At 44.2% G+C, this 27897-nt stretch overlaps 1 protein-coding gene across 47 annotated transcripts in view; it reads right to left on the bottom strand.

Moving 5' to 3' along the window:
* Nucleotides 1-27897, bottom strand: part of CELF4 (CUGBP Elav-like family member 4) — a 691562-nt gene that overhangs the window by 36838 nt on the left and 626827 nt on the right. For 29 of the 47 annotated variants that reach the window (XM_065657517.1, XM_065657466.1, XM_065657477.1 and 26 more), the window contains 3 exons: nt 21299-21442; nt 10145-10292; nt 4820-4969 (listed from right to left, as the gene is read on the bottom strand). In XM_065657517.1, coding sequence (XP_065513589.1) covers nt 4820-4969; nt 10145-10292; nt 21299-21442 — 442 coding nt within the window. The remainder of the gene's footprint in view (nt 1-4819; nt 4970-10144; nt 10293-21298; nt 21443-27897) is intronic. The other 18 variants (XM_065657483.1, XM_065657506.1, XM_065657480.1 and 15 more) reach the window with 1 other exon arrangement.

Raw genomic sequence — 27897 nt, 5'->3', positions numbered from 1 at the left:
TAATAATTACAGATGGAGTTTGAATTCTGTCTCTGCTGGCAATGGGCAAAATTCGTTACTGCCTGATAGTTCTTTGTTGAGCCAGAGAAAATGAATTGATGGTCTCGGTTCAGTTCGTAAGACATGAGTTTCTACAGCACAGGAATTCACCTGTGGGGGACACCTCTACGGCCAATCTCAGCAGTGGCTTGGAAACACGTAGGGATAAAGGCTTGGCTACCCGTTGGTACTGACAGCTAGTCCTCTCCAGGGAGGGCTAGAGCCCAAAGAAGGTCTAAAGTGGAGCTTGCTGCCCTGCTAGCCCAGACATACCCACAATGTAACAAAAGGGAAGTGGGGAGACATCTGCAGTGTCTGCAGGGGGGGGAGGTAGAGCTAGTCCTGGCAGTGGTGGGCAGGCAGAAGCAGAACCACTGTGTGCCTGAGAACAGCAAAGGAGGCAGCACGTTTGTAAGGTATTATGAGCTACTGGGGCAACTTTGGTTTTGTTTTCCTCAGTGACCTAAACCCAGACCAAATGCACTGAAGAACTCATCATCCTGGAAAGCATTCCCCATCTAAGGCTCCACAAAGCTGCTGTATCACTGGATCGATCCCTGGCTTTGGTCAGGCTGGACATCCCTTGGCGCAGGAGCAAGAAGTTTGTTTGGGAGCCGTTGGATGCCGTGGGGTATATTTCTGTTTCTTCCTGGGCACATCACTGAGCAGAAGACTACAAAGCAGTCCTCGCTCCTTCCTGGTGGCTCTGCTCTGTGCCTCATCCAGTTCCCCCATTTTACTGATCTTTGACAGACAATCCTTTGTCTCTCTGGTTTGCTGCCCTTTTCTCTCCCCACTTTCTTGTCTCTCCCTCCCTTTCTCTTCCCAAGGAGGCTTTATTTTTGGAGTGAGCATTTTTTACAGCCCCTCAGAATGGAATCCAGTAGGGCAGGACCTGTTACCAGAGAGCAGAGTGCTGATGGCCGTGAGACACAGCAGAAACTGGTGCAGATGGTCTCCAACGTTATTTTACATCACATGCTGTTACAAGAGAGGCACTGGGCTCTGGGTGTCTAAGAAGCTTTGGCTGAAGAGTGTAATCCCTGTTACTATGGCTGTAGTGGAAATGGCAAATGCTCGTGTGCTGCTGCAGTGACTCACAAGATCATAGCACAACAAATTATGCTCTTTGTCCCCACTATGTGTTGTGACACATTGCCATGTTCAATAGCTCTGCAAGCCGAAAGACTAAAGGGCAGGCTTTAACACACAAAAAGACCAAATCTCCAAAGGGGCCCAGACTAGTGGAAAAATTTACTCCCTTGTTATTCTGTCGATGCCAAGAAGTGCACTGTGAGGCATTATGTGCTGGCCGAGCTTGGAGAAGGTGAAAGCATGGTTTGTAAAGAGTATGCCTGCAAGGAACGGTTTTCTAGTGCAACTGCATGGATCCAGAGCCTGGCCAGAGCCACAGAAAAAGTGAATTCCTGCAGGGACTGGGGATGTGATCAGAGATCCGGTGAGCAGGGACATTAGACCTACTCTTGCCTTTGCCCCAAAGCTGTGGATGGTTCAGTAGTCTGACTCGAATGATACCCTGTGTGTCCCTGCTCCAGACAAAGAGAATCTTAAAAAAAAGATCAATGGGAAGACAGAAAAAAAAAAAAAAGGGTGAAACTACAGAGTAAATACAGTTACATGATATGGACCAGTTTTTATAGTGCAAAGACTGTCAAGTTCTGGAGTCCTTAAGATGCAGCATCAAAAATATTATAGCTAGACACAAATGTGGACATGTAGAGAAACTGCACAATTAATGGGATTTATTTGGGTCTGAATGATGTGGATGTCATGCCTGTACAGATTCTGATTGTCTTGTTTTGCTATTTTCAGGCAACAAAGAACATTCTGCTGCAGGATATAATGGTGTGAACCCACATTTGAGTTTTTTGTGGAGTACGAAAGAGCATCTGAGAGCAAAATTCAGGCTTTAAACAATATATGGCAAGTCATAACCATAGCAAGCCTATGGTTATGTACATAATACTGCAGCACTCTTGGCCACTTTCAGAATGAGAGATATTCCATAAAAGAAAGTTGTTTGGAAGCTGCTGACTTTGGATGGGGACTAGCATGTTCTTTTCGTCTCTATAATGTAAGTGCACTTGCATGCTCAGCTTTAATATTTTATTTCTGCCTTGCATTTAGAAATGCAGACATGCAGAACCACAGGGCAGTGCCAGTAACATGCTACAGAGGAAAGTGAAAAAAATCCCATAATGAACAATGATGAAATAAGCTGTCCAGTGATGAAAATTTCTTTCTAGCCCCAAGCAATTAGTGGCTGCCTTATATCATAAAGCATGAAGATTTGTGTCCTTCTTTCATTTTTATCCAGTCTAATGTAACTGTGGATGCTCTCATACAGATGTCTAATACTTTTTATTTTTTTTAATGTTGTTAAGTTTTAGGCCTCAATAAAGCCCGTGGCAAGGTGTAAAGTTTTGGAGAGTGCATAAATGCTCATTAGAAGGAAAAGAACAATATGGAGCAAACACATGATGTGTCCTACACTCAAACTGCCACAAAGGAACTTACTTTCAGGCTTTCCTCGTTAGTGGGGATAGGCAGAATTACAATGAGAAGTGGGGGTTTGGTCTGCCACTGTTCCCTTTAAACCTTTGCTATAATTTATGGGGAAGCTGAGCACTGAGAAAGACCAATGTATTGCTGAAGACACATGGACATAAATCCAAACTTTACATAAAGCAGACGGTTTGGATATCAGCTTTACCAGCAGAAAGGAGCCTCCCTGCCTGCAGTGAAGTGGAGGAGGGATGATTGTAACTTTTCAGGGTGTCAGGCTGTTGGTGTTTGTTCAGGGACTTAAGGTGAATTTGTGACTGAGCAAGCCTCTCCAGAACTCAGAGAGAATCAGATTAAGACCATTGACTTTTATATAATCATGGATGAAATACCTAACTGAAAGCTTTCTTTAATTATGGGGATATTTGGAGATAGTAACAAAAGCTCAAGTCATTAAGATTCACCTAGAAAGAACATATTTTCTCTGATATCTGCAGTAATGGATCATGGAAGATTAACTAAAAGGAGCTAGATAAACCAGAAAAAAGATAGATATAGAAATGGATGAATAAACAGAGATAATAGACTGGCAAACAGGTAGATACTTAGATGGATAGTGGAACAGATGGCTATATTTATATAACCTTAAAAGCAGGGTGCCTTCTTGCTGCTGTGGCTGAGCTCACTGAGTACACTGAGGGCACTCTCCAATCTTTGGATGCCTCTGTAACACTCCAAGACCTCCCCATCCCTCTAAGCTGCTACAAACATGTATACACATGCCTAACTTTTAGCACAGTAAGACCCTTGATTTCAACTGATCTTGAAGTTGAACTCATGGCTAAATGCAAGGTGAGGAAGTGGGAAATAAAATTATTTTTTCAATACTCTTGATATTTCTGGGCTTTCCTTTGCTACATTCACAGGGTTGTTTGTTTGTTTCTTTGTTTGTTTCTTTGTTTGTTGCTTTGTTTGTTTTGGTGACATTGTCTGAGCAGTAACTAGGTAAGACTTTTGTATTTCTACATTATCTGGTATTTTTCTTACGGATCATAAAGTCCACTGTGATGTTGAGTCTTCTGAGTTTTGAGGACTGGCTGAGATTGAAAGAATTTTTTTCTTAGGGCTTTCATGACCTTTTGGCTGGAGCATCTCACTCAATGTTTGATTTCCTAACTGACTAGACAAACCTATGAGTCCCCCAGAGTAAAATACTCCTTTGACAGCTGGTGGCTAGGATCAATTAGCAACATTTACTTAAGTTTTTATTTTTATGACTGTTATTATGAGTATGTGTCCAGCAATGGTAAGGAATGTCTTCCTAGCAGAAGTACAGCTTGCAGGAGAAGTCCTGAGGATGCTGAAAAAATGCAGGTGTACAGTTAAGGACTTGTAAATTCCTGAGTCCTTGATGATTACACTCTCAGAGTGTCTATACTTCCGCTCATGCAGGTATAGAGGCAGGTAGGTATCCTTTAACTTCATTCATTCCTGACTACTAGTGCTTGCAAAATCACTTCTTCAGTGCTGACATCTTTCAAGCTAGTAACAGTCTATGAATCTCGGCGGCAGCAGTTCTCCAGTGCTGTGCCACAAAAGGTTGAAGCTGAGCCTGTTCTGTGGCTATATTAAAGGAGCTTCTGTCTCCATGCCTGGTAAGGCAACAGGATTTGGATGCAGTGAGAGATCTGGAGACCAGTGCCTGCTGCCTGTGGACATAGTCTGAGACATGGAGAAGTCTGGGTCACCAGCCAAGTGGACCCTCTGGACTTGTGCTCCTAGAGCCATCCATCTGCAAAGGAATCCCAGCCAGTAGATACCTACAGCATGTGTTAGGAGAAGCAAACAGGCTTAGCACAGCTGCCTCAAGGATAGGCAGGAGCAAGACCCTTGGAAGTGCTGCTAGGAGATATGCCAGCACAAATTGGTCAGGCCTCAGATCAAATTTTATCGAAATCAAATCATGCTGGATGTCCTTATTGTATTCACCAGACAAGTCGTCCAGCAGACGAGGACTCAATTCTTCAGCATAAAAATTTACCACCTCTGACATGCTCTTTATATCCACCATCCAGATTTAATTGTGTAACAACCGTAGCTGTGTGAGACCTAACTACAGCAATGCTACAGCCACCCCTGATGCCGTGGGGCATAATCCTTCTGGGGTGGCTCTTGCTAGACAAAACCTGTGGATGTGTACAACCTCCCTAAGACTGGGGGAGCAGGTTGTGGGCACAGTATTGGCCTGGCTTACCTGGGTAAGGGTGGATGCCATTAGCAAACACGGCTTCTGCGGCGGGCTGCCCATTAGCCTGCGGCGGGAGGCCAGTGAAACCATTCACCCCGATTGGAGATGGGATGCTAGGCACAGCTGGTGCAGTTATGCCAGGAGGCGTGCTTCCACCTGCAAGTGGGGAGGACACAAAATCAGAGCTGGTGAGTACTGGAAGCAATAACTACACAGAGAAAACTGCTGGCATGACAGCTGTGACCACCACACAGAAACTGTCTGGAAATCCAAGAAATGAAAAATCTCCCAAGGTGTCAGGCAAAGAAAGGGATGGGCTACCATTGGTCCTTTGTTTGGAAAGCACTGAACAAAGGCTTACAAAGCTTTCTTCAACAGAAGGAAGCTTTTGCTTGGTCATCATGATCACTAGACTAGATCCACAGCTAACATCAAGCAGGTGAATACTATAGAAATATCACCCTTCTCAGATTTCTCCCTGGGGTATTACCTGTTTAAATTGCTAAATAAGAAGACATGTCTTTCCTAGATATCATTTAGAGACAGAATTAAATTTTCAGTGCCACCTTCCTACAGCAATTCCTCTCAGTTTCTCTTTGGAGATGTCAGCTTTGTGGGCATACTGATTTCCAGGACTACTCTGTCTGCACTCTCTTGTGAATATATACTTTGTGTACAAACTCATTTTGAACTTTTGCAGCGCCAGGGGTCCCTAAAAGGTTTGGCAAGTTGATTTGCAGCCTAAATGTAGCCAGTGGTACTTTCTTTTTAGTGTCAGTGTTTAGCCCAAACTTGGCTTCATAGAGTTTTAGCAGAGATCTCCCACTCAACAGGGGGGAAATTTGGGTTAGATTTGTTTCTTTCAAGGAATCATATTCCTCCACTTCTTCCCGGATGCATCCTGTGGGGCATTGTAATGCTGCTATTTCAGAAGACCAGTTTAGTCTTTACATTTTGGATGGGATCCTGTCACACATTGACAGAATTCTTAAATTTCTGAGAGGACAATTAAATCCTTCTGCTACCTCATTGTCTGCTCCTTATATGCTTAAAAGGACTGGGAAGTCTGTGCTTCTTGCAACATATTCAGGATGTTTTTGGGGAGCAAAAATGAGTTTTCAGTGAGTATGAAATAATATTTTTCTCTTGCCAGCTGCAAGTGGGAAGTTAAACTATCTTATATTCAGCAATATCTTTCTGTGTCAGGGTGTACTACTGATTGAAAACACCATTTTTGCAGCAACCTCTTTTTTAAACCAATTGCAGAAATTTTCTTCACCATAGCAGCATTTCATGATGGGCTCGTCCAACAACACATTTTAACAACTACTGAAATCTGTGTTGGTGCTTTAAGAAAGTCAATACAGATGCATGAGGTATTCTAATATGTTCTGATTTGAGTCGCCCAAAAAGCAGGCAATATTTCATCTCTTTTCTTATACCCTGAGCAGAGAAGCGTCTGCTTCCCCTTTGCTTATTTAAATGGTGTTGGCCTTTAAAAATGTCCTCTGTGGAGGTACAGGAGCCAGCAGTGGCAACTGAAGTCCAAAGGCAATGCTCTTAGCATATGCCATCATCTTGCAAATCACAAAGGCTAGTTAAAATTTCAGTTGATTTTCTGTATCTCTCCTTTATTTGCATAGACAGTGTAAGTATTTTTTTCTAAAACTTCAACAAGGGATTTGCGTTTGCTATTTTGTCCATGTCTGAGGAAGTTTAGGCATATTCATTGCAATTCTTTAATTTTATTCTCATGAAGAATCCCTCTGGAGAGGTTAGATCTGTAGTTGGAGTAAAACTGGCATAACGCCACCGCAGGCAACAAAAGGTGGTGGTGCATGCCAGTTGTGGATTTCATCCCTGGTTTGAGACTTCTTGCTGCAGCTGCACCACATAAAGAAAGAGAAGAGAAGGAAGAAAACTTAAATGAAATTTCATTTCTAGCTCCTCTGTGTGGTTAACAGAGTGGCAGACCCACTGCAGACTCACTTTTCACCCAGACTATACCAATGGAGACAGAAATGCAAAACTTGAACGAGACTTTCGGAGATGTTTATTTAACTGCCTCGCAATTATGGATTGTTGTGTGAGATCAACCTGACTCTTGATGGTGAACCATCAACATGGCGTCAAACAGAATAAAATTTTTGTGGTCTGTATTACCCACTGGAACTGCCATTGGCTGCAGGCAATCCAGGTGACTAGTTTAAAGTGGATGTCTAACTTTTGTATCATTAAAACCAGGTGAGATGGATTCTGCCTCTAGTCTGTTGGATTTTCCAGGATTCAAAACTCTCTAATTTCCTAGGTCTCATGGGAACCTGTGAGCCTGAATGAACTCACAGCCATGTCCCAAGAAGCCCGCTCTCCTGAAGGCAAGATGTACAGAAAACCAGCAGGATTGGGAGGTCTGAAGATACCAGCACAGAGGCACTGTGCTCAGCCAATGCATCCAAAGGCTATAGGACTCCTGGGTTACCGCAGCTCTTTTTCTAGCACAATTTTTCTCCTGCTTAGAAAAGATCAAAACATTTTTTTTTTCAATGTTCCAAACACTTTTTCTAGTTCCTGTTTTTCAGAGAACTTTGAAATGTTTCATTTTCATTCCAAGTCAGAACAAAGATATACTTCAATGACTGGAAATCCTGCTATGAAGCAGAATGATCATTTTCCATTTGGCTTTCTGAATGCTAACAAAAGCCAGCAGGAGAATTCATGTTAGGCTTCAGATATCTCCTGTCTACTCAGAAATCACTGTTAGTGTTGTAGCCCTGCTTCTCAGACGTTATGTGAAACATTTCCCATGCATCTTATCACAAGCTTTGTGGCTGTTGTAGTAATACAAGGAGTCATTTCAAAGTCTAAACATTTCGCCCAATGAATAATTGTCAATGGACATTTCCACAACCCATTATGGAAGTTTTTCATAAAGGAAGCTACCCATTCAAGGTAAATCTGCAATAGTGCCAAAGTGCATTGGCGCCATGATTGAAAATATATTGTAAGGCAAATGCAAAATCTGCCACCATGAAAGAGATCAAAGGATCATCTAAACTGGCATCTTATTTTCAATAATGACCAGTCATGGGTGCTCTGGAAAGCATGTAAAAAACATGAGCTTTCCTCACCTGTATTCTCACAATAAGAGTTTACCAGTCCCCAAAAGGCACCAGGCACACCAGAAGAGGAGCAGAGCTCACACTGAAGAAGCACTGTGATATTATCCATGTGCTGGATATCATGGCAGGCACAGAATTTGGCTGATGTACTGGTATTTACACACCTATGTCAGAGAACTTGCTCCTTCTCAAGGCTAATTTATATGCAAAAGAGGCTGTGCTCTTTTGTGGTGGGGCCATCACAAACTACAGCCTGGATTCAGCTTTCCAGGCCCTGAGAACATTTGAATTCCAGGCAGTCTTTGTTTGACGTTCTCTCTGCTCCCACCAACACAAAACAAATCTAGCTAATGCAAATATGATAATCTTTCCAGCAGTGGGTTTAAAGGGTCCACATATAATTAAGCCACTTTTCTATTTGGATTTGCAGTAGCTCCATCGACTTGTTGTTTATACATTTATCGTTAGGTAAACATCTATTTCGAAATGTGTGGTATAAGATTTTTGACTCAAGCACTTTTCCTTGAGTGTCCATAAGTTCATGTAGAATGGGATCTGTCTTTGTCTCCCTTTTTTTCCCCCCTCATGTTCCAGTGCAAGCAAAGAAAAAGATAGGTACCTGATCCAGTAGCCACTGACATTGTTCCCAGCTACAAACTGCAAAGAGACACTAAACTGTGAATGGGGAGGTTTTCTTTGGCAGAACTCAGTTCACTAGGAACAGCCTCCAAGTCTGCACTGCTACAGTCCCTTATCTCCCTGACATCCAGCATTCTTCAGCCATGAGGCATCTTTCCTGGCTGCTTTGTCAGCTCCAAGGCTGGTGCAGACCTCTACGTGTCTGGCAATGAAAGCTGCCCCTTTTGTACCTTACCATTCTGTTCTAGAGTCCCAGATCCAGCTCTGCCCAGCACTGTCTGCATTACAGTTGGCTCTGGCATAGCTCACTCCTCTCATCTTGCATCCCAAACCTTTGTCAAGTTGGTAATTTGGTCCCCTTCAGGACAGGTTGATGCTTCAAGATTCAGACAAGGCACACGTTTTTCTGAACATAGTCCCATCGCCAGTGCCTCCGACAGGAACCATCTGCATCACCCTAGGGACCCTTTTGTCCCAACCTGTATGTTAGAAATGGTCCTCTGAAGATGTACCTTTGAGTACTCTTCTCCTCTACCAGACCCAGTGGTATATTACAAAGCTCTCCAAATTCTTGTTTCTTTTGTGATTTGGTCCCACTTTCCCTGCTGCACCACTTCCTCACTGTTAGGCCACATGCTATTTTGTGACTATCAGTCCCACTGAATCCTTGACCTGTTCTTCGACCTGTTCCTGCCCGAATTATTTCCTTGCACTTCAAGTCCCAGGGGACAGACTTTTCAGCAGGGCCTGTAGCAACAGGACAAGGGATGATGGTTTTAAACTAAAAGAGGAGAGATTCACAGTAGACATGAGGAAGAAAATTTTTACAATGAGTGTGGTGACACACTGGCGCAGGTTGCCCAGAGAGGTGGTAGATGCCCCATCCCTGGAGACATTCAAGGCCAGGCTGGACGGGGCTCTGAGCAACCTGATCTGGGTGAAGATGTCCCTGCTCATGGGCCACCTTGGCTGTGGTGACACCAGCGCTCAGCCCTTGGACCTCTATATGCACCACCAATGAACAAGTGTAGGTCACTAGGGGATGTTTTGTACCATTTGTGCTCAGAGCTAAAGGAAAGTTATGTAAGGGATATGGCTGAGGGGGAAGGGTCATGGCTGAGAGCCCTTTCCAGTGCCTTCCATGCCAGCAGCCTTCCTCCTCACCAACAAGTCCGTTGCATCCCAGCTCTGGTGGGTCTCAACCCTCTTGGTCTCCTCACCCACCAGTGTGTGCCACTTGGTGTGGGGCACAAGTAGCCCAACAGCACACTGCTGACAAACACTTTAACTTTGCCCTTACAGCTATTTAATGATACAGAAGTTGACCTTCAACCAGCCTTAGCTCTGGAAGAGGTGGTAACACGCTTTCTTTGCCCCTTCCCCCTTTTCCCAGGACACGGAAAGATCTGGCTGACTCCACTCGTCCCTTCTGGTGGCCTTCACCAGCAAGACCAGCATTTCAGTAAACCCCTGCTGAGGGAGAGCCGGTCAGCTAACATGTCGCGCAAAGTCTCCTCTGAGATGTGGCCGAATTCTCCTGCCCTCCACCCTCTCCACCCCTGCAGCCCCTTACCTGAGGTTGGTGTCATGGGGGCGGCTGCCAGGCCGTTCATATTCAGAGCCGCCATCTGCTGCATCTGGGCCGCGGCAAAGGCTGCCATGGGGTTCAGGTAGCCGCCCTGCGCCACCGACGCCATGATTGCGGCTTGCTGCTGCATCAGCTGGAACAAAGAGAGCAGGGAAAAAATATCACGCAGTCAATGGTAAGGCAGCCCCTGGCACCAGCACCTGGATGGGGACCCAGTAAGGGTGTGAGGTACCCATCTGTTTGGAGACATCTGCTTGCCATGCCTGTGGTACCTCCCAGCCTTGACCTTCCTTCTCGCTACAGAGGCCAGAGGCAAAATGCATCTTTGCATCTTGGGGTCCTTATGGTGCCCACCCCCATCATGTGTCCTTCCTCATTGTGGAGGTCTCCCATGAGCTGGACTCTACCCTTTGATTCTCTGGCCCTCTCTTGATGAATAAGGCAGAAAAAAGGCTTTATACATTCCTGAGCAGAGAGGTTTCATGGCTTGGGTTGCTTATATCAAAGGTCTGGGAAAGCACCAGTGGCTGCTGATGGGAGATCAGTGTATGTGGAGTGGCAAGGAGAGGGGATCCCCTCTCCAGAGCAGCAAGCTTAGCTAGTTCTCTAGAGGATAGACTGATTTGTTTCCATCTGTCAGTGACAAAAATATTTTTTTCTTGTGCTGCTAGGAGGCCTGTGGTGGGGACTGAGCAAATGACCGAACCTCCTAACCAGACAAACACAATCAAGCAGACACTCCCAGAAGAGTTGTACATGGGAGAGAAGCTCCCCTACTTTAGCAAGATTCATGCAGTGCAGTGAGAAAAACCCTTCCCTGTAGTTCTGATCTGAGATGTTTTCTTTAATTTTACTTTTTTTTTTTTTTTTTTCCCCCAGAAAGTGATCAAAGTACTGCTTCTTTCAGTGCACCTACAAAACTCATAAATGAGAAAGACAGGCTATATTTTCAGGCATTCGGGAGTAAAAAATTTAGATCAGAAGTGTGATGAACGTTTATGTATGCTGGAAATGCTTCTTACATTAAAACTAGACTTTCCTATAATTATTTTACACTCTGAACCTAGCACACAGTTGTTGCAGTTCCTATGCACAGTATTGCTGCAGTGGGCTTGTAAGGTGCTCCTGGTGTGAAGGAGAAGGCAGCTTGGATGAAGCTGCCTCTTGTCCCTTTCCCTGGAGCTGTAGGAAGAGCCAGATGAGGTACATCTGACTCCATATCCAACCCCCACGAGTGACCAGTGGTGGATGTTTAGAGAACTTGTGGGGGAAAGAGGATGAGCCGAGAGCGAAACCTCACTGTGTTCACTCCTCGGCCTCTGGTAATGTGTGACTTGAGGATAATAGTGGAGAAGGAAACTTTTTCTGTAGCGATTTTAGAAGTGACTCACGTCTTTGCTGTCTCCAGAGTTAGAGTACCTCTGTTTTGTTGCTTTTTGTGATTTCACTCTCTCCCACCAGGAAATCACCCTCTGATGCTGTTGTTTAAGCAGACGGGACACGCTTCTCAGCATTAAACAGACCTCAAAGGCCATGGCAGGGAACAGCCTGTTCCCTACTGTTCAGTTTAATATTGAAATATTGGCTAAATTAGCTGTTTATACACACTAAACCAAAACCTTGAAATCACCGCTCTCATTCAAAGGTTGAAACTTGTCACCATCTGTGAAGAGACAAAAGTAAAAATGCTCTGCTGCTGATCTGCAGCATAACCATGGACAAGTTGTGTGAACTTGTCTTGGTTTCTCCAGTAATAAAATGGGGCACAGGATATTTGCCTCCCCAGCTAGGAGTGCCTGCAGATCTACAGATAAAAAATGCTGTACTAGAGTTGAATACTATTATTTTTTGTAGCCTAATGCAGATTGGTGGCAAGGTGATGGTTTTCCCTTTGATTGTTAATTACCCTTTTTTTATTATACCCCGCATAAGGCAGTTTCACATTTTAACTAGTGATATCCTGTTCTTTGTAACTATTGATGGAGTGATTAGACAATCTTTTCTATTATAGCACAGTGCTAATTCCCCTTTAAGGAGTATATTTTTTTCTAGGCATTGTTTCGGTTTGTTCTCCAGAGGAGGCACTGAGCATGTGATTTTAGTAAGTATGCCAATGAATTGAATGAGGAAGGGGGAATCCATCCATCTTTAATGTTGGATTGACTCCAGTGCTGCGTGTGCTGACCCGTATCTCATTTTCTGTGCTGGATATTTTCACCTGGGGACAGCTGAAGATTTAACTGGCCAGTTGCAGAAATGATGACCATGATGTGTGCCTATAGGATCTGTTTAGTGCTGCTGATCAAAATAGTGTTTCACTGAGATGGACACAGGTGCAAGGGCTGGGGACAGCCCCAGTTTGGCCTTTGCTAACTTTCTTCCGTGTTTCTCCAAAGCTGACCAGACCTTCATGAACAAGCTCACCCAAAACACAGAGTGACATTTGGCTGGTCATGTGTGTGCCATGGTCACTCTGACTGGCAGATAAGAGCCTGGTATTTGTACCAGAGACATTCTAAGGCAGGCAGGGGACTATGCTTTGGGTATTTCCCTTTGTCAGATTCAGTGAACGAAATACAGATAGGCTTTCTTCTGAGCTATGCGATAAAAGGCAGAGGAGCCTAGGCCAAGATTCATCTCCCTCTTCTGTAGCTGAGTGCCTCTGGGCAGATGAATTACACCTTTGTTTCTCCCCATTGACTGTATCTGGAACCCCAGGTGACCAGATCAGCTGCACATAGCAACAGTCAGCTGAAATCATTCCCACTGCTTACTTGGCCATCAGTGAATATTTTTGGACCTTGTTTCCCAATCATTTAAAGGAAAAGTGTTAATTTTTTTTTTCCCTTTCCTTTGTGTTTCACCTATACTGCAAGAGAAACAAGGCTCTGTCTAAAAGATACATCATTGCCAGTGGTAGTACAAATGATTTTGCTTCTCCAAAGAAAATCTCCATTTTGCACTCAGCAGAGCTAGATAATCACTTGCCACATTATGTCTTACACAACTTCTTCTGCTTGTGGATGTTTCTAAGCTGTTCAGAGTTAACTTCACAATGACGGGTGCTCCTCCTGGTTTGCAAACAGAGTGACTTGAATATGCAGCTTCTTGTTTATTCAGAGAGCTTATAATTTTGCACTGCAAGGTGCATGTTTGTAGAAAGTGCCTTGGCTACATACATCTTTTTGCAGTGTAATGTCATTCACTCATTTCTGTCATAGATCTTCAGAAAGAAGCTATTTTCTTTTCTATGAGAACAGTAAGATGATTCTAATCTATTAATTAGTATTGAAGGTGCAGGATCTGCAGCCTAAAGCTTGGTGGGTTTCAGTGAAACAGTTGCTTAAAACTGGCCATACTCTCAGAGAGACTTAATTAGGAACTTGAGGAGCAAAGAGGTTAAATTAACCTTAGGGTTAAAAAGCTCATGCAGTAAAAATAGGGCCCTAACCTGTGATTTGGGAAACTAGGTTCAGATGCTTCTGCTACAGCAGGCATCCTGCAGAGAATCGTCACCTCTCTTCTGGTATGCTCAGTTCCTCTGCGGATGCTCAGGATGTCCTGCAGAACTGGAAACCTCACTGGCATGGTGAATTGAGGAGGAGCACTGTATCTCATGACCCAGAGGATGTACATGGGGCTACAGCCTTTCAAGCCAACCCATGAGGCCGGAAGAAGCATAGCATTCCATATCTGAAAACAGCCACATACCCCAACTTTGATTCCTTGGCTAGAAAGGGGATTCCAGCCATATCCAACCGTGTCAGGACATTTCTACCCTTGATAACACTCCTGCCACCCTTCTGAGGTCTGTTTCCCATTCATGCCCTTCCCTCCCTGGTCAGAGGTGCTCAGAGGTAAAGGTCAAGGGGGAGGAGAAGATGGGTCCTTCCCAGCCCAGCAGCTGGTGGTCACAGCCTGGCTGAGTGCAGTGGTATCACAGGGCTGGGAGAATGGAAACTCAGTCACCTTGAAAGAATCTGACAGCATAGGCCTACCTCCTTCCTTCCAGGGTGGCTTCAGGGAAACCCACAAAAGAAGGGCAAGTCCTGAAAGGGTCACCAGTCTCCCCCACAGAACCTCTGGGGCGTTCCCAATAAAAGTCACCCCACTACTTCCCCAGTTCCCCCTGAAGACAAGTGTCCCATCCACTCCCCTTTCACTTTGAAAGAGGCCCAGTGTATGGTCCCAGTTAATAAAGCTATAGAAAGTGAGGCAGTGACCCCACCAGAGGCAAATCAATAGCAGCTGGGCCCCTGGGTACTGTGTACTTTAAAATATGCCATTTGAAATGCAGATTTTTCCTGCCTGGGTTGGGGCCACAGAGCACTAATCAGAAAGGCAGCAGCCTTGTTATCTCAGACTGATCCAAGGGGACAGAGAGGAGCTTTTCCCTTCCTCAGCTGAAAGGATGTATTTCTTTTTACTTTATCTACTTCCTTGGCATGATCTTTGCCTCAGCATTTAGAGCTTTTTCCCATCCAATTTTATAGATTCATTCCCTCCTTCCTCCAACCTGGCTCAAATATTTGTATTCTGATGAGACCAGGAGATGCTATGAAACTGCTTCATACTCATGGACAACACCTCAACAGCTATGAGCCTGCAGTCCCCCATGCCAGGGCCTGAGAACCAACAGAGCAGCTGGAGAGGCACTGGCGAGGCCATCCGAAGCATGGTAAAGGTGGTAGTGATGGCTGGTCAACAGAGAGATGGAAAGATTTATCTCACACACTTTTTTGCTACTCAAGTCGAGGTGGCTAAACTTCAGCCAGCTTTGTCATCAATGGATGGATGGGCGCTTCCACAGGCTTATCCATCCTACCCTAGCATGGGAGATTAAGAGAAAAAGTGGCAAAAGGTGAAGTTGTGCAGCCCAGCTGCACCAAAACAAGTGCTTGCTGATGAACAGCTCCCTCTCCATGACTTGCCTCTACCTTCACACCAGGGCAGATTCATGCCCCATACGGCCAAGCACCGGGTCAGGAACACCACCAGCATAGTGTTAACCATAAAGCAAAAAACATGGCAATTACTGCCAGTTTTTCTCCCAGAAGTGGGTCCCTGTGTGGTCACTGTCAAACTAGTGGTGTGGAGTAAGGACAGGTGGCCAGAAGTGGGGTTGGGAACGGGACAGCCAGCTCTGGTATCAGGTGGCTGTTAGATGGCAGGGTTGTGCAACTGCGCTCAACAAAAGGAAATATTGTCCTTTTCTTACAGGAGGAACAGATGCATGGAGACATGAAGTGACTTTCTCAAGGCCAAAAACTCCTGCTAGAAATAAGATGAGGATGCTACAGCCTGCCTTCCCCAGCCCCCAAAAGAAATGCACGTGAAACTGAAGAAGGGGAAGAGGAGAGAGGATTATTTCTCATGCACGCTTTTTGAAATAATGTGATCATTGTCCTTGCAAAAAGGCTTACTCTGAACGATCTGATGACCTTCTCATTTTTTTCAATGTTATTTTCTATCCTTGTCTCTGAACCACATGATATTTTGTTTGACTTTTCAAATTCTTCATTCAGTAATAATAATAAAAGTAATAACAGCATCCCACGCTTCCCACCTCTAACGATCTACACAAACACTTAGCTAATTAATCCTCATGGTATCTCTGTGATAGAAAGAGGTAAGTAAAGTGGTCAATCAAGCAGTAAGAAGACTCATATTTGGTAAAATCATGGAATTGACAAATTTGTGTCTGTATTACTTAAATGGCCAGTGGGAAATAAAACAAAATATATCTCATAAGCATTCAAACAAGCAGAAGATATTTTGTAAAAAAAAAATCAGAATGGTCCTTCAGACATTTTTAATGTCTTCTTGGAAACAGAAATTTCTACTTTGAAAATAAAATTTAAATTTATTTAAGATTTTAAGAAACTAAACAAATGTGCAACACCTGAATTCATGTTTGTTAGTGTCTTTCAGAAGCCTGGTACACCATAGTTTGGATTTCTAACTTCCTGAGAACTGTGGAAAAAAACCCCAAACTTAAAAAAAAATATGTACATAGAGCCCAAATCTGAGTGTTCATTATTTCTGAATTACCAGGTAGCTGACAATCAGAAATATAGTATTAGCCCTACTGCAAAGCATTATGTCTTCAAAATAGCTTCCTCTTCTGGAACAGATCAGAACAAGTGATTTGCATAACAGGTAGTATTTACCAAATATATTGTCCCATTTTGGTCATTTAAATACAATGATTATATGCAGAAGATACTCCATATTCAGTAAATTTTCCCTGCTTTCATAGGGCTAGCTGAATTCTTTTAAATATCTTTCCAAAATAATTTCACAGTACGAATTGAATAAATATCAGAAGAAGCGATTCTTCAGCACTACCTCAGATCATTTAGCAGAAATAGCCTTTCATCTCTACTGGCGCTGGGGCTGGGATGCAGAGGGGGGCACCTAGGCTCTTTGTGGTCAGCAGGGTAGTCATTGTTGCCCTAGCTTCTCAAGGTGACCACTTATGGTGACAGCTGAGAGCTTTGCTGTGCTTGATGTTCCTAGATTCGTTGTGGTTATTGTCTGCAGTTCAAGAGCTGCAGACATTTGTACTTTGAATTTCAGAGTAGGGGAGAAGGGATTTACTGATGGAAAAGGACTTGCTCCAGGCCGGGGAGCAAATGTTACCACTGCTGATGTTGCCCCAGTCCCCATCTGTCTGTTTTTACTCACTACCTCTATGTCTGTCCTCTGCTGCAGGATGCAATCAGTTCAATGGCTGGAATTTGGCCAGGAGACCGTGGCTAACACTCCCACTCCATTTTTTATGCAAACTTGATTTATGACTTTGATCTTATTTTAAATAATTTAAAAATTAAATAATTTATACAGTATCTGTCACTTTGCAAGGCTCCTTCCTTTGTTCTTGCTCTTCTCTTCTGCATTTTCCCATCTCTCCAACCCTTTTCAATCTGTGCACATTTCCTTTTCTGCATGGTGGAGCAGCAGTGACATGAGACAGCTGCTAACTACTTGCCTCTTTCTTTGTAGAAAGAAGACCTGCAGGAACTTTTGCCACTGTTGCTTATTTGGGCCAGGAGTATACTACCACCGTTCACAGTCTGTTTTGATTTTTACTGCTTACAATTTTGGACTTGGCCACTCCATTGACTACGAGGGACTAAGAAGGTGTGCTGTGCTGCTCTGAGCTGGAGTGTGTGCCTTCAGGTTTGTTCTCAACTGGCAGCAAATCAAAGGTGGTGCCACCTAGCATCAGTCTCCTTCTCTCCAGGCTGAGTTGAGATCTGTACCTCAAACTGGCCTTAACTGAGCTATCAATACCCAGCTGTTGTAGATCCACAGTAACCTGACAACAAACAGGGCTGGAGCCCTATACATGAGTGAACTAAAATAAGTAATTGCCCCATAAAAGGTGAAGTTAAATGAGTATGGGAAGATATTGCTGAAAAGAAAAAACCTAAAACAAGCCAAAAAACCTGAAATAAATTAGTACAGGGGCTCTGGGAGCTTTAGGGAGCCATGAAACCTGACTTGCTTTGAGCTGCATACAAAAGAGGTGAGGTGGGTCTGACGTGGCTTTCTCTGTCACTGAAACAGCACACAGAGTTAGTGCCAAGCTTTGTCTGGTCTGCTTGCAGGTGGCCTGAAAGGAGTAGAGACAAAAAACACAAACAGAGAACCTCCTTTGCTTCCTGACTTTTTTGCCTCCAGAGCTGAGGCCATGTGGCTGCTGAACCCAGGGACTAGTTGCTTAGCTGATGTGAAGCTGTTGCTGCGATCAAGGTTAAAGTTGCTTAAGCTGAGGTTGAGTGGCTTGGCAGTGAGCAGCAGCAGTGAGTGAACTGTGACATGGCCATTTGCTCAGCTGCAAAGAAAGTAACTTAAAGAGGAGCTGAGACCCAAAGTGGTCCTGGTGGCAACACTAATGACTATCGGTCAAACTGATGGACTGAGACCCTTAGTGCCCCTCCTCAGTGGTTCTGCTGGGTTTGCAAAGCCATGGCTGCCCACCAATCTCTCAAACAGCTGCACTGTGTGGATTTTGGCTGCACTGGCCACCTTGATGCAGGGAGGCCCTTTTGTAGGAGCTAATCAAGTCCTGTGCCTGGTGCCCCACTAGGGGAGATTCATCAAGAAACCACTGTGTAGGGGACTTGGCAGCCTCCTCCATGGGGACATACCGTTAGGAACTATTGATTAACCACCTCTCATGGGATTGCTTGGGAATTCTCATGTGGAGACATCAGTCAAGCTTGGACTGCGGGGCAGCTGTGAGGACAGGTTATGAGTACAAATCAGAGAGGCTAGTGTCTCATGCCAGTCCTGGCCTTACTACTAAGCACCGAGGCAGTTCTTAAACTTATGTTACCATCATAACCCTGTGTGAAAACCCATGGAGAGACAGCACAAGAGAGAGCCATATCCCTGAGGGAGAAAGGAAAATAAATAACTCTGATGATCAGCTTTCTTTGTACATGGGGAATTGAGACCAGGGGATCAAACGATTCACCCAAGGTCACATGAGTTGCTGGTGGCAGTGGCATCAGCTGTCACTGTCGTCCTGCTCTTGTATTTTCACTATTTCACCTTCCCTCCTCTTGACTTGCCTTAGCTCTTCAACCTCAGTTTGAGCTGAATAAAACTGCCCCCCCTTTCTTTCTCCCCCTATCAATCCCTCCATCTCCCGCTGGCATTTACGAGATGCCAATCACTCCGATATCTAAGAGCCAGCAGTCCGAGGTGTATTAATCAGGACCGAGGGAACGTCACAGAGCCTCAGTGCTCCCTTCCTTCCCTTTTGTGTGAGACTGTGAGATGAAGCAGATAGGGAGAGACACAGATAGGGAGGCTGATTGAGAGACAGCATCTGAGCACGCTCTGGGTGTACAGGCGCCACATAGAAATGCGATCCCATCATTTAGACATCTCTGAAGTCCCCAGGGTAATTGGTGTCACCAGCTTGTCATATCCAATGGGTCAAGATCTAAAACGTATTCTTCCCCCCCTTATTAGCATATTTACCAGAAAAAAAAAATAGGATGGGTCCAATTCTGCTTAAACAGAAATCAATAGGAAATATGTTTATTGGTTTCAAGTGGAGTAGAAGCAGACTCAGAAATTGTTTTCACTCTTTCTTCAATGATAAATCCTCACTTGATCACCTACCTTCATAATGTGCTGTATTATCTGGTGAGAAATAGATGAAGGGAACTTTTGTGATGTAAAGGTGCAGACTGCATCCTCTTTGATATCAGTAAAAGCCTCAGCTGGCAATTAGAAGAATTACTCTAGATAAACCAAGACGCGAGAACAGTTTTTGGACCAGAGCATGGGGACGGTGGTGTCTTCACCACCACTCCAGCTGCCTGATCAGTGCCTGTAGCGTAACACTGGAGTCACATCTCCTGCCTGACAACCTCTGCAGATGTTTGGCCCCAGCTGCCCATGGGTTGCCTCCTGTTCACTCCTCTGCTCCGTGGGGGCACAGGCGCTGCATCTCCCTGCCAGCCTGCTGGCCACTGGCCCGGGCTCAGCTGTGATTTACTGTCATTTTCTCCTTCCTGCAGCCGTCCCTGGCCAGAAGGACAGCTAAACACAGACTGGCTGGGGAGGGCATAGCTCTTTAGTTGTGTGAGAACAGGAACAGGGGACAAAGGAAGAGGCAAAGATTGTTTTTGCCTGGGAATAAAAATGAAGAGGGCAGAATGGAGTGAAGAATGGAATTTATTTAGTGGGAAGAGCATTTTAAAAGTTTAGAATAGCACCAGTGAGTGTATCTATGATGAAAGAGAGAAATTCTGTGGAGCTCTGCAGAGAGTCCTACATGGTCCACACGAGGGGTAGGCTTGGTTGTACCAAGTGTCCAGTTAGGCAGATGACACTTAGTGGAGGACAGAAATTTCTAGCCCCTCAAGTTAAAAAAAAATAACATGTGGATGTGATGGGAAATCCATGGTGCCAATGCATGAGAAGGAAACAAACAGGGAAGAAAGCAGAGCCTTGTAGTCAGTGTGCTGGGGAGAGTACAGGTCTACTGGAGTGGAACTCCTGAGCTAACCCTATATTACCCAAAGCAAGACATTCAGTCTCTCATTCAGCAAGATGTTACTCTGGAAAATGGGATTAATAGTGCTTCCCTCCTATACGTGAATCTAGCACAGGGTACACAAGGACGACATTTTACCACCAAATGGATGAAGCATCACCACCTGCAAATCTGCTCCAGAAGGCAGCCAAAGTCACCTGGCAGTATTTCGTCTGCCTGCTGCAGGGATCACCTCTACCTTCCTCTGAAATATCTGGCAGAGAGTCCAAGTTACCTGAACTTGATCTTGTCCTGCAGGTCCTTGTTAATTGTAGCCTAAGGAAAGGTAGTTATGCCAGAGGCATCAATTTCAGGGCTTTGTCAGGGGCCCAGCTCCCTGTACAGTCACATTTTCTCCAGGTCCCAGGGTCCATGTTTGCTATGCAAGTAGGGTACCTGAAGTTAAGACAGTGCAACTCTGCTTTAAATAGCTGATGCGTTTTCCCAGTGTGCTTAAATCATACTGTTTTTAGGAGCCAGGACTCTACGTCTGCTTGTTCATTTTAATATTACCTAGCATGCTAGATAACAAAAAACCCACTTCTGTCAACAGCTGCTGTTTTATCTTGTGGCCACTCCAAAGACACCCACAATGATGCGTGGTGCAGCAGGGTCCTGGCCAAATGGAGCAGAGAGCCATCTACCCCATTCAGCTCATTCTGTGTGACCTGGTAACAGAGGAGGGCCAGAAAAGTATTTGTGCCATTACAAGACTTCTTTGGCACCAGATGGTGCTGGCATGGGACAGAGAACTAGGACAAGCTGAATTTAAGTCTGTTTTATCCAAATCCTCACAAGCTAGGTGTGTTTGGATTTGACAGTAATGGTTTTGACCCCATAGGACGTGTCTTGCATGGGTGCACACCTGATCATGGTTTGGTTACTGCTAGAAGTAGGTATTGCACCTCTGAGGCTTGCCTAGGAGACGCCCTCACCTACCCTGGTTGGCATGGCTCAGGTTGCTCCCATCGTGTAAATGATTTAACAGAGAAACCACTAGTTCCTCCACTGCTTTTGTGTCATTCTGGGTGCTACTCCTGTACCTGTGAACATGGCATAGAGCAAATGTCTATACTTACTGCCTGTGCATAGGCGCCATATGCTCCGAACTGGATGGCCATGGGGTTGAACATGCCCATTTGTCCTGCCATTTGCTGCATGCGTCTCATTGTACGCTCCTTGTCGGTATCTGCAAACTTCACCACCAGGCTGGAAGAGGCTCCCTGCAGGACAAGAAATAAAAGGACACACATGAGGGAATGAACCAGTAAACAGTGGCTCATGCAATCCATACATCTAACACAGATTTGGTAGCATGGGATTCAGCTGATGGTGATTTTTTCACGCAATCTCTCAGGCCTTTTGAACTGGACCTTTGCAAGAGGCTGAGGGTATCAGGAGGGCAGGAAAGGACCCTGGAGGGTGAATGACTGCAGTCACCAGCATGGTTCCCAGTTTCACCCAAAATTCAAACTTCCAGGATGTCATTAATGTTCTTTCTGCAAAAGCTGTTGCCTTATTCTTTAAACATATAGAAGACCTTCTGGAGTAGCAGGTTGTCCTTATCAGAGGACAAAGATCTGGACTCAGTGTGGTAATGTGTAGGAGCTTTTGCTGGATGAATATGGTAGGGTTTGTGAACTGATTTGTTTTGATGGAATGTGTTATCTCTGTGCATGCCAAGCACCCTGAGCTGGATTACCCTAACACACTGCCATGTCTTGTAACTCCCATGTCCAGTGAGAAATCCCTGCACAGCCTTGGAGACAGGGCTCAGTAGAGTGTATGTTTTATCACAAAGAAGCATCTCTTTAGCACTGTTAAACTAAGAGAGCAAAAATAGTACCTAATGGACCTGAGTTTCCTGTCCATGAGTAGTAAGAAATGGAGGCTACCACAAAAAAAGCCCACATTTAATGTTACACTTTTCCGGGAAAACTTTACAATGTTTGGGTTATGTCTGCAGTCAATGCTGGTACAGAAGTACAGATGATCGTCGGAGCTGGCTGCAGCGGTCTGTGAAAAATGTAGAGCTTTTGGGAATGAAAGGAATACTTCTCCTCCCCAAAATGAGATGAAAGGTCAGTAACTGTCATTCTTAAATTTCTGACAGGAGGCAGGGATGGGAAGAAATATACCTACTTAGGAAGGCAGGCACTGATAGATTTTTGGCTGGCTCCAAGGATGCCCTAACTTCATGGGCTGGTGGATTCCCCGCAGCGCTGTCTCCCGGGGGAAGAGGGCGCAGGGGAAGGGGGATCAGCAGCAGCCCCAGTAGAATAAAGAGAATTGCCTCAGGAGCTGGGCTGCCACCCAGTCTGGGAAGATGGGCAGATGAGCTGTCAGGAGGCAGACAAAGAGCAGCTGAAATCATTGCAGTCTCATGGTGCGCTTCCCTTCTGACACACTGGTATTTTCAGATGGAAATACTATCAGTGGGGAAATCGCCAGCTCAACCTCTGGCCACAGCGACAGGGGAAAGCACGCTCCGTGTCAGGGGAGCTGTGCTGCTGTGGGGCCCTTGTTTTTCTGGCAGATTTAGGATTGCCTGGGATTGCAAAGGGGGAGTGTCATTAACTGGCTTACACACACCCTCACGTAACTGTAACCTGGAAAAATGTCATCTCGGCGAAAGAAGAGTTACTCTGCTACAAATTGGGAATAGCGGAGTAAACCACAGCTATGGATGTACATATATATAAGTCCAAGCTATGTATATTCAACAGCCTCTCCTGATCCTCAGTTATGAATAAAGACTTGAGGAATTAATTTGCTAAAAATAAAACAAAACAAAACAATCTAAGGCCACACAATGAGTGATGTTCCCCTGGATTAGCAACCTGTTCTGGGGGAAGTGATATCCATTGGCAAAGAATATTTCTTTTTGACCTGTTAGTCTCTCTCTAATAAATCTATAACACACTCAAACAACGTGGTGAAGAGCAAGGGGTTGAAAGAAGTGCTTCAGGAAAACAAAGGACTGGAGAGATGAATGCTCTATTCAAGGGCGGAGAGCAGTCTTCAGAAGTTATTATAAGAGCAAAACTGAAAGCTCGCAGGAGGGGTGGAATTAAAAAAAAAACTAGCCAAAATTCTCATGCATTTCTGCTCAAGGCTGGGTGACTTTTCATTTTTTTTAAATCACATGATGTAGTTATTGATCCTTCCCCAAATCACACTCTTAATTGCACCTCATCGACAAATGAATATTTTAATGCATACATTTCCTGCTAATTATCACCTGGGCCAGTCCTTAATTAGATTTCAACATTCATTTAATTAACCCTGATCCAAGAGACTGTTTGGTAACCTGAATCTAATGATTTAAACCTATTTGCAGCTGTATTGGAGGGAGGCACTGGTCCACAGCAGATTGGGCTGCTCAGAGCTGCTGTTGTGATTTGCAGAGCAGAGGCTGCAGCGTGGTGGGTACAATGCAGCATGGAGGAATGAAGTGAATAAGTATTCATCTCTGCAAATGGATTTTGGAGATGTGACCTGCTCTAGTTAGCAGGACAGAGAACTGTAAATAAGTTGATGTCTTCTTCCTTCCTCTTTTCTTTCTATCTGTTTGCCCTGGAAGTCTTAGGGCCAGAGAACCGCCTCAGGAAATTGCTGATGCCTCACACTGCTGAAAACCAAGCTATTATTGTAGATGGCATCATGAAAACATGGGTAACCTCCACACGAAGTTCTTGCCCCTGGAGCGTTCTTCTCTCCTGATGTGAGTCGTAGTGACTGCACAGCAGCCATTTGACCCAATGGAATCTAAAGCTGCCTCTTATGAGATGTTTTTCTGGGTTGCCTGTCACAGCAGGACTTCGGGCCTCTTTGAGCATCAGTATCATAAACACAGGGCAGAAAGGCCATTGGCAAATAGAAACAAGTTAGAGCACACACTGCAAAGAAAGAGGAGGAAAAATTTTTATTTCTTGGGGTTTTTTTATTATTTTTTTAAGAGCGCTCTGCAATGAGATGCGCCTGTAAGCAGTTAAAGATAAGTAGCCAGTAAAGATGCTGCATTTCTCTTGAATATGAAGATTGACCTTAGAATTGATGCTTTCTACACATGGCTCCTCATGTGCAGCCCTTCCACATGGCCCAAAGAAAATCAGGGAGTAAACTCTATTAGATCACCCGCTGCAGGACTTTTAACAAAGGACCCAAACAGTGCAGCTCATCTACAGCAGGATAAGACTACTTTCTATTCCAGTGACTCCTACTAATCCACTGGATGACATTAGAAATGCCCCATAATGAGCCAGAATTTCCATGGGGTAAAAACGGCAGAGCGCCTCATCTGGACTATTTATTGCTTCCGCAAGCAGTTAAACCATGGTGTAAATCAGCTGTTGTCTGCTGACAGAGGCAATAGGTCCTGTCTGCTCAGTCATTTATTAGTAATACATAGTCTCCCTCTTGCTCTCCCTGGTTGTCGGACTGGACCTTATATTTCCCCAGCCCCCAAGAAAGTTACAGTGGGTAAGTCAATAATATTTGAAAAGTACTTTGAGATCTGTGTGTTAATTCTGCATTTTACTGAGGGAAGGACCTGTTTCTCTACCTTGCAAATCCACAGTCAAATGAGACTATCACGAAAGTGAGCATTCCTGCTGGTGCCTCTGCAATAGGCTACTTGGAATTGGCATTTATCTCCTTTCCCATCAAATCAACCTCCTTTTTCAAGTGCTTTGATATCCACTGATGAAAAGAATAATATAAGGGCTAAGTATTATTATGCCTTTCCTATTCTCTCTTGGGCCAGCAACTCTACTTAACATGACTGTCTCACTTCCCATCCCCCTTCCCATGTGCAATATGAATTGCTCCCCTTAGTCAGCAGAGTCAGATGCTCCCTAGGCTGGCAGGGCGAGGGAAAAGATGGAGGAAAAATCACCCTGTGCCGCACTCACTTTGTAATCCCTAATCAGAGTCCTCTGTGGGAAAAACTAATTTCCCAGCCTGTCTTGACGTGTGAAATAAAGCCATTCTTGAAAAGAGGAGCTTGACAGGTCACTTGTGAAATTTCATATCCAACTAAAAATAAAATATCCATCCATTGATATTTCACTTAAAGGCAAAGGAAAACAAATCTTTTGCCTGGTTGATGGGACTGTTTCCCATTAGTTATGGCCTTCCAAATGGAGTCTATACACAATTTAAGCAAAAGCTTTTCAGGAGAGCAAATAATATTCTACAGCATCAGGGAAAGCTGCTTCTCCCTAGAACAACATTCATAGGAAAAGTTTTGTGAAGACATTTCTTTGCAGAATATATACTTGAATTTATTTTCCTGTCAACCCTGTAAGTCTTCCCTGACCCAGTAGGTTACCAGTCTCTACAGATGGTTAAACATCTTTTTCTTGAAAAACTGATGAGTTCGGGCCTGATTTGCCAAAGCCATTAAATCATGTGCCACTTTAAGCTTAGTGAAGGTACCATGGGAGGTAAGCATTTACTTAAGTACTTTACTGCAAGGGTGTCTCTGCCATACAGGTGGAATTTTACATCTTGGTTAGCTCAAATGGAGCCAGTTAGAATTTCTAGGCCAAACAGTATTTTTAAAAAGGCTTGTTACATGAAACTTCCAGTAACAAATGCTTATGAGTATAAGAGACCTGAAGGTGCAGATCCTATTAAGTACCTTCGAAAATGTCAGCCATGCGCACCATCCAAGATGCTTAAAAGAATAGGCGCTGCTGGATACTTCTCATTTGGGCAATCGGACTACTTTCCTAAGTGTCACCGTGTCAATGGGGTTGCCTGTGTTGAAAATTTTGCCTGGGCACTTCCTTTGCAGCTGCAAAGCAGAGCTGGGGGGATGCTGATCCTCAGCAATCCACTCAGGGCAGTATTTCCACAGAAGCATCCTTGACGTTAGGGCCTGAAAGCCAAAGGAGAATTTCTTTGGGCTTTGCCTGATCAGGCCAAATATTATGATGGCTCCTAATTTCGAAAACAAAACCAGATTTTTTTTTTTTTTTTTTTTTAAATGCATGTATAACTCTACTGAAAATAGGGCTGATGAATTAGCCGGCGGGGGTGTGACCCCAACCTGAGATTTTAGACAAGCAAGTAAGAAACTACCGTCCAATTAAAACTGTAGACCAGAGGGAATTTTAGTTGGGTAGAAATGTAATTAACCATGCTGGAAGATGGCCAGAAGATGAGAACTAACATCGCTCCCCTCTTGTGAAGTACGTTATGTTTTTCTGTACTCAGGGCTTCGATTTCATGTCTCATCTGGAAGATGAGCAGGATGGCAGTTACTAGGAGCGATTTCCACTGTACAGTCCTGAGAGCTGGTTTAGACACGCTTGAGATGAGAGTGACAGAGAGAGAGCAGGGACAGAAGGCATTCATCCAGGGCTGGAGTGACAGACCCTTTGATGATGCTGCTCCCTCAGTAGAGGGGGTTCTTCATGCCGTGTCTAAGCAGAAGGTGCTGCTGCAGGTACTTCCCTTCACAGGTCTCTGGAGCTGTAATTTATTTGGAGTGGAAACTTGATTCAGGTTTTACTTGCCATACAACACTTTGTAGGTGTCTCTCTGAGCTGAAGTTATTGCTTTCTGCATGGCAACAGAGTCATTGACTCCTGGTGGCATTGTACCCGATTCTAATTAGAAAGAACTTGATATACAATCTGGGTATTAGTATGCCCCTCAAATCAAAGCCAGATATCTAAACAACCTAAACTTCAAAGCAGAGTTCTTCAAGCAGCTCTGCAGTTTCTAGCTCAGCCTATGGATGATAAAAGTCCTCTCAGAATCTTTCACCTTTCTTAATGCATTATGAAGTGGAAAGTGTTGTTATACTGGTAGACTGGAAATTCTTACCTGCTATTTAGGAATGTGAAAAAAAAAATAATTATTTTTTGTCTATTAGAAGAAAAACTTAAAGTCCAGAATTCAAGAGAAAATGTTATAGATTTCCCTTTCCGAGTAAGAGGAACATACTTTGGAAGACAAAGTATGTTTAGTTCTTTATTTACTAAAAATACACTTTTCAAGAAGATATTCTTAAAGCAACAAATGATGACTTGATGTCATATTTTTATAAATTATTATTACTATTAAGAGAATGTTTGGTAGCTGCATCATAGAGCCCCATGAAAGCTGATATCTGAATAATCTCTCCTTATAGTTAGGTAGACAAGTATGAAAATAAGAGAAGTGGAATAATTCCAGAGCCATAAAATGAATTGTCTGTTGTCACAGCAAGGCAGCACCACAATCAGGTATGGAGCTCCTGCTGCTTCAGGACTCTGCTCATATGAGCTCCACTGTTCCTTGGCTCTTCAGGAAGAGGACATGAACAACCTGAGATGACTCATAAAGAAACAGATGTTGAGGAAGGACTGGCAAGCTGGGGAAATACATTTCAACTGTGCATGTAACATAAAAGAACATTTCCGCAGCACTGAGTTGCAAACATGCTGCACATGACTGGGCATCCCAGATCACTGTCATGCTGTATGACTCTAGGCTATCATGGTCTAAAGCACATTGCTTGACTGTGATAGTAAGAAGCATCTGCATTTTTGCAGCATATGTAAATTAAAGACCTCCAAGCAGTGTACAACTGCAGGGTCATTAATTGATTACAGAATCATAGAATCACAGAATAGCATGTAGGAAGTGACCTCAAGGATCATCTGGTCCAACCTGATGCTGACAT

The sequence above is a fragment of the Caloenas nicobarica genome, chromosome Z (assembly GCF_036013445.1).
Source record: "Caloenas nicobarica isolate bCalNic1 chromosome Z, bCalNic1.hap1, whole genome shotgun sequence".
Lineage (NCBI taxonomy): Eukaryota > Metazoa > Chordata > Aves > Columbiformes > Columbidae > Caloenas > Caloenas nicobarica.
This window is presented reverse-complemented; position numbering and strand designations above follow the sequence as displayed.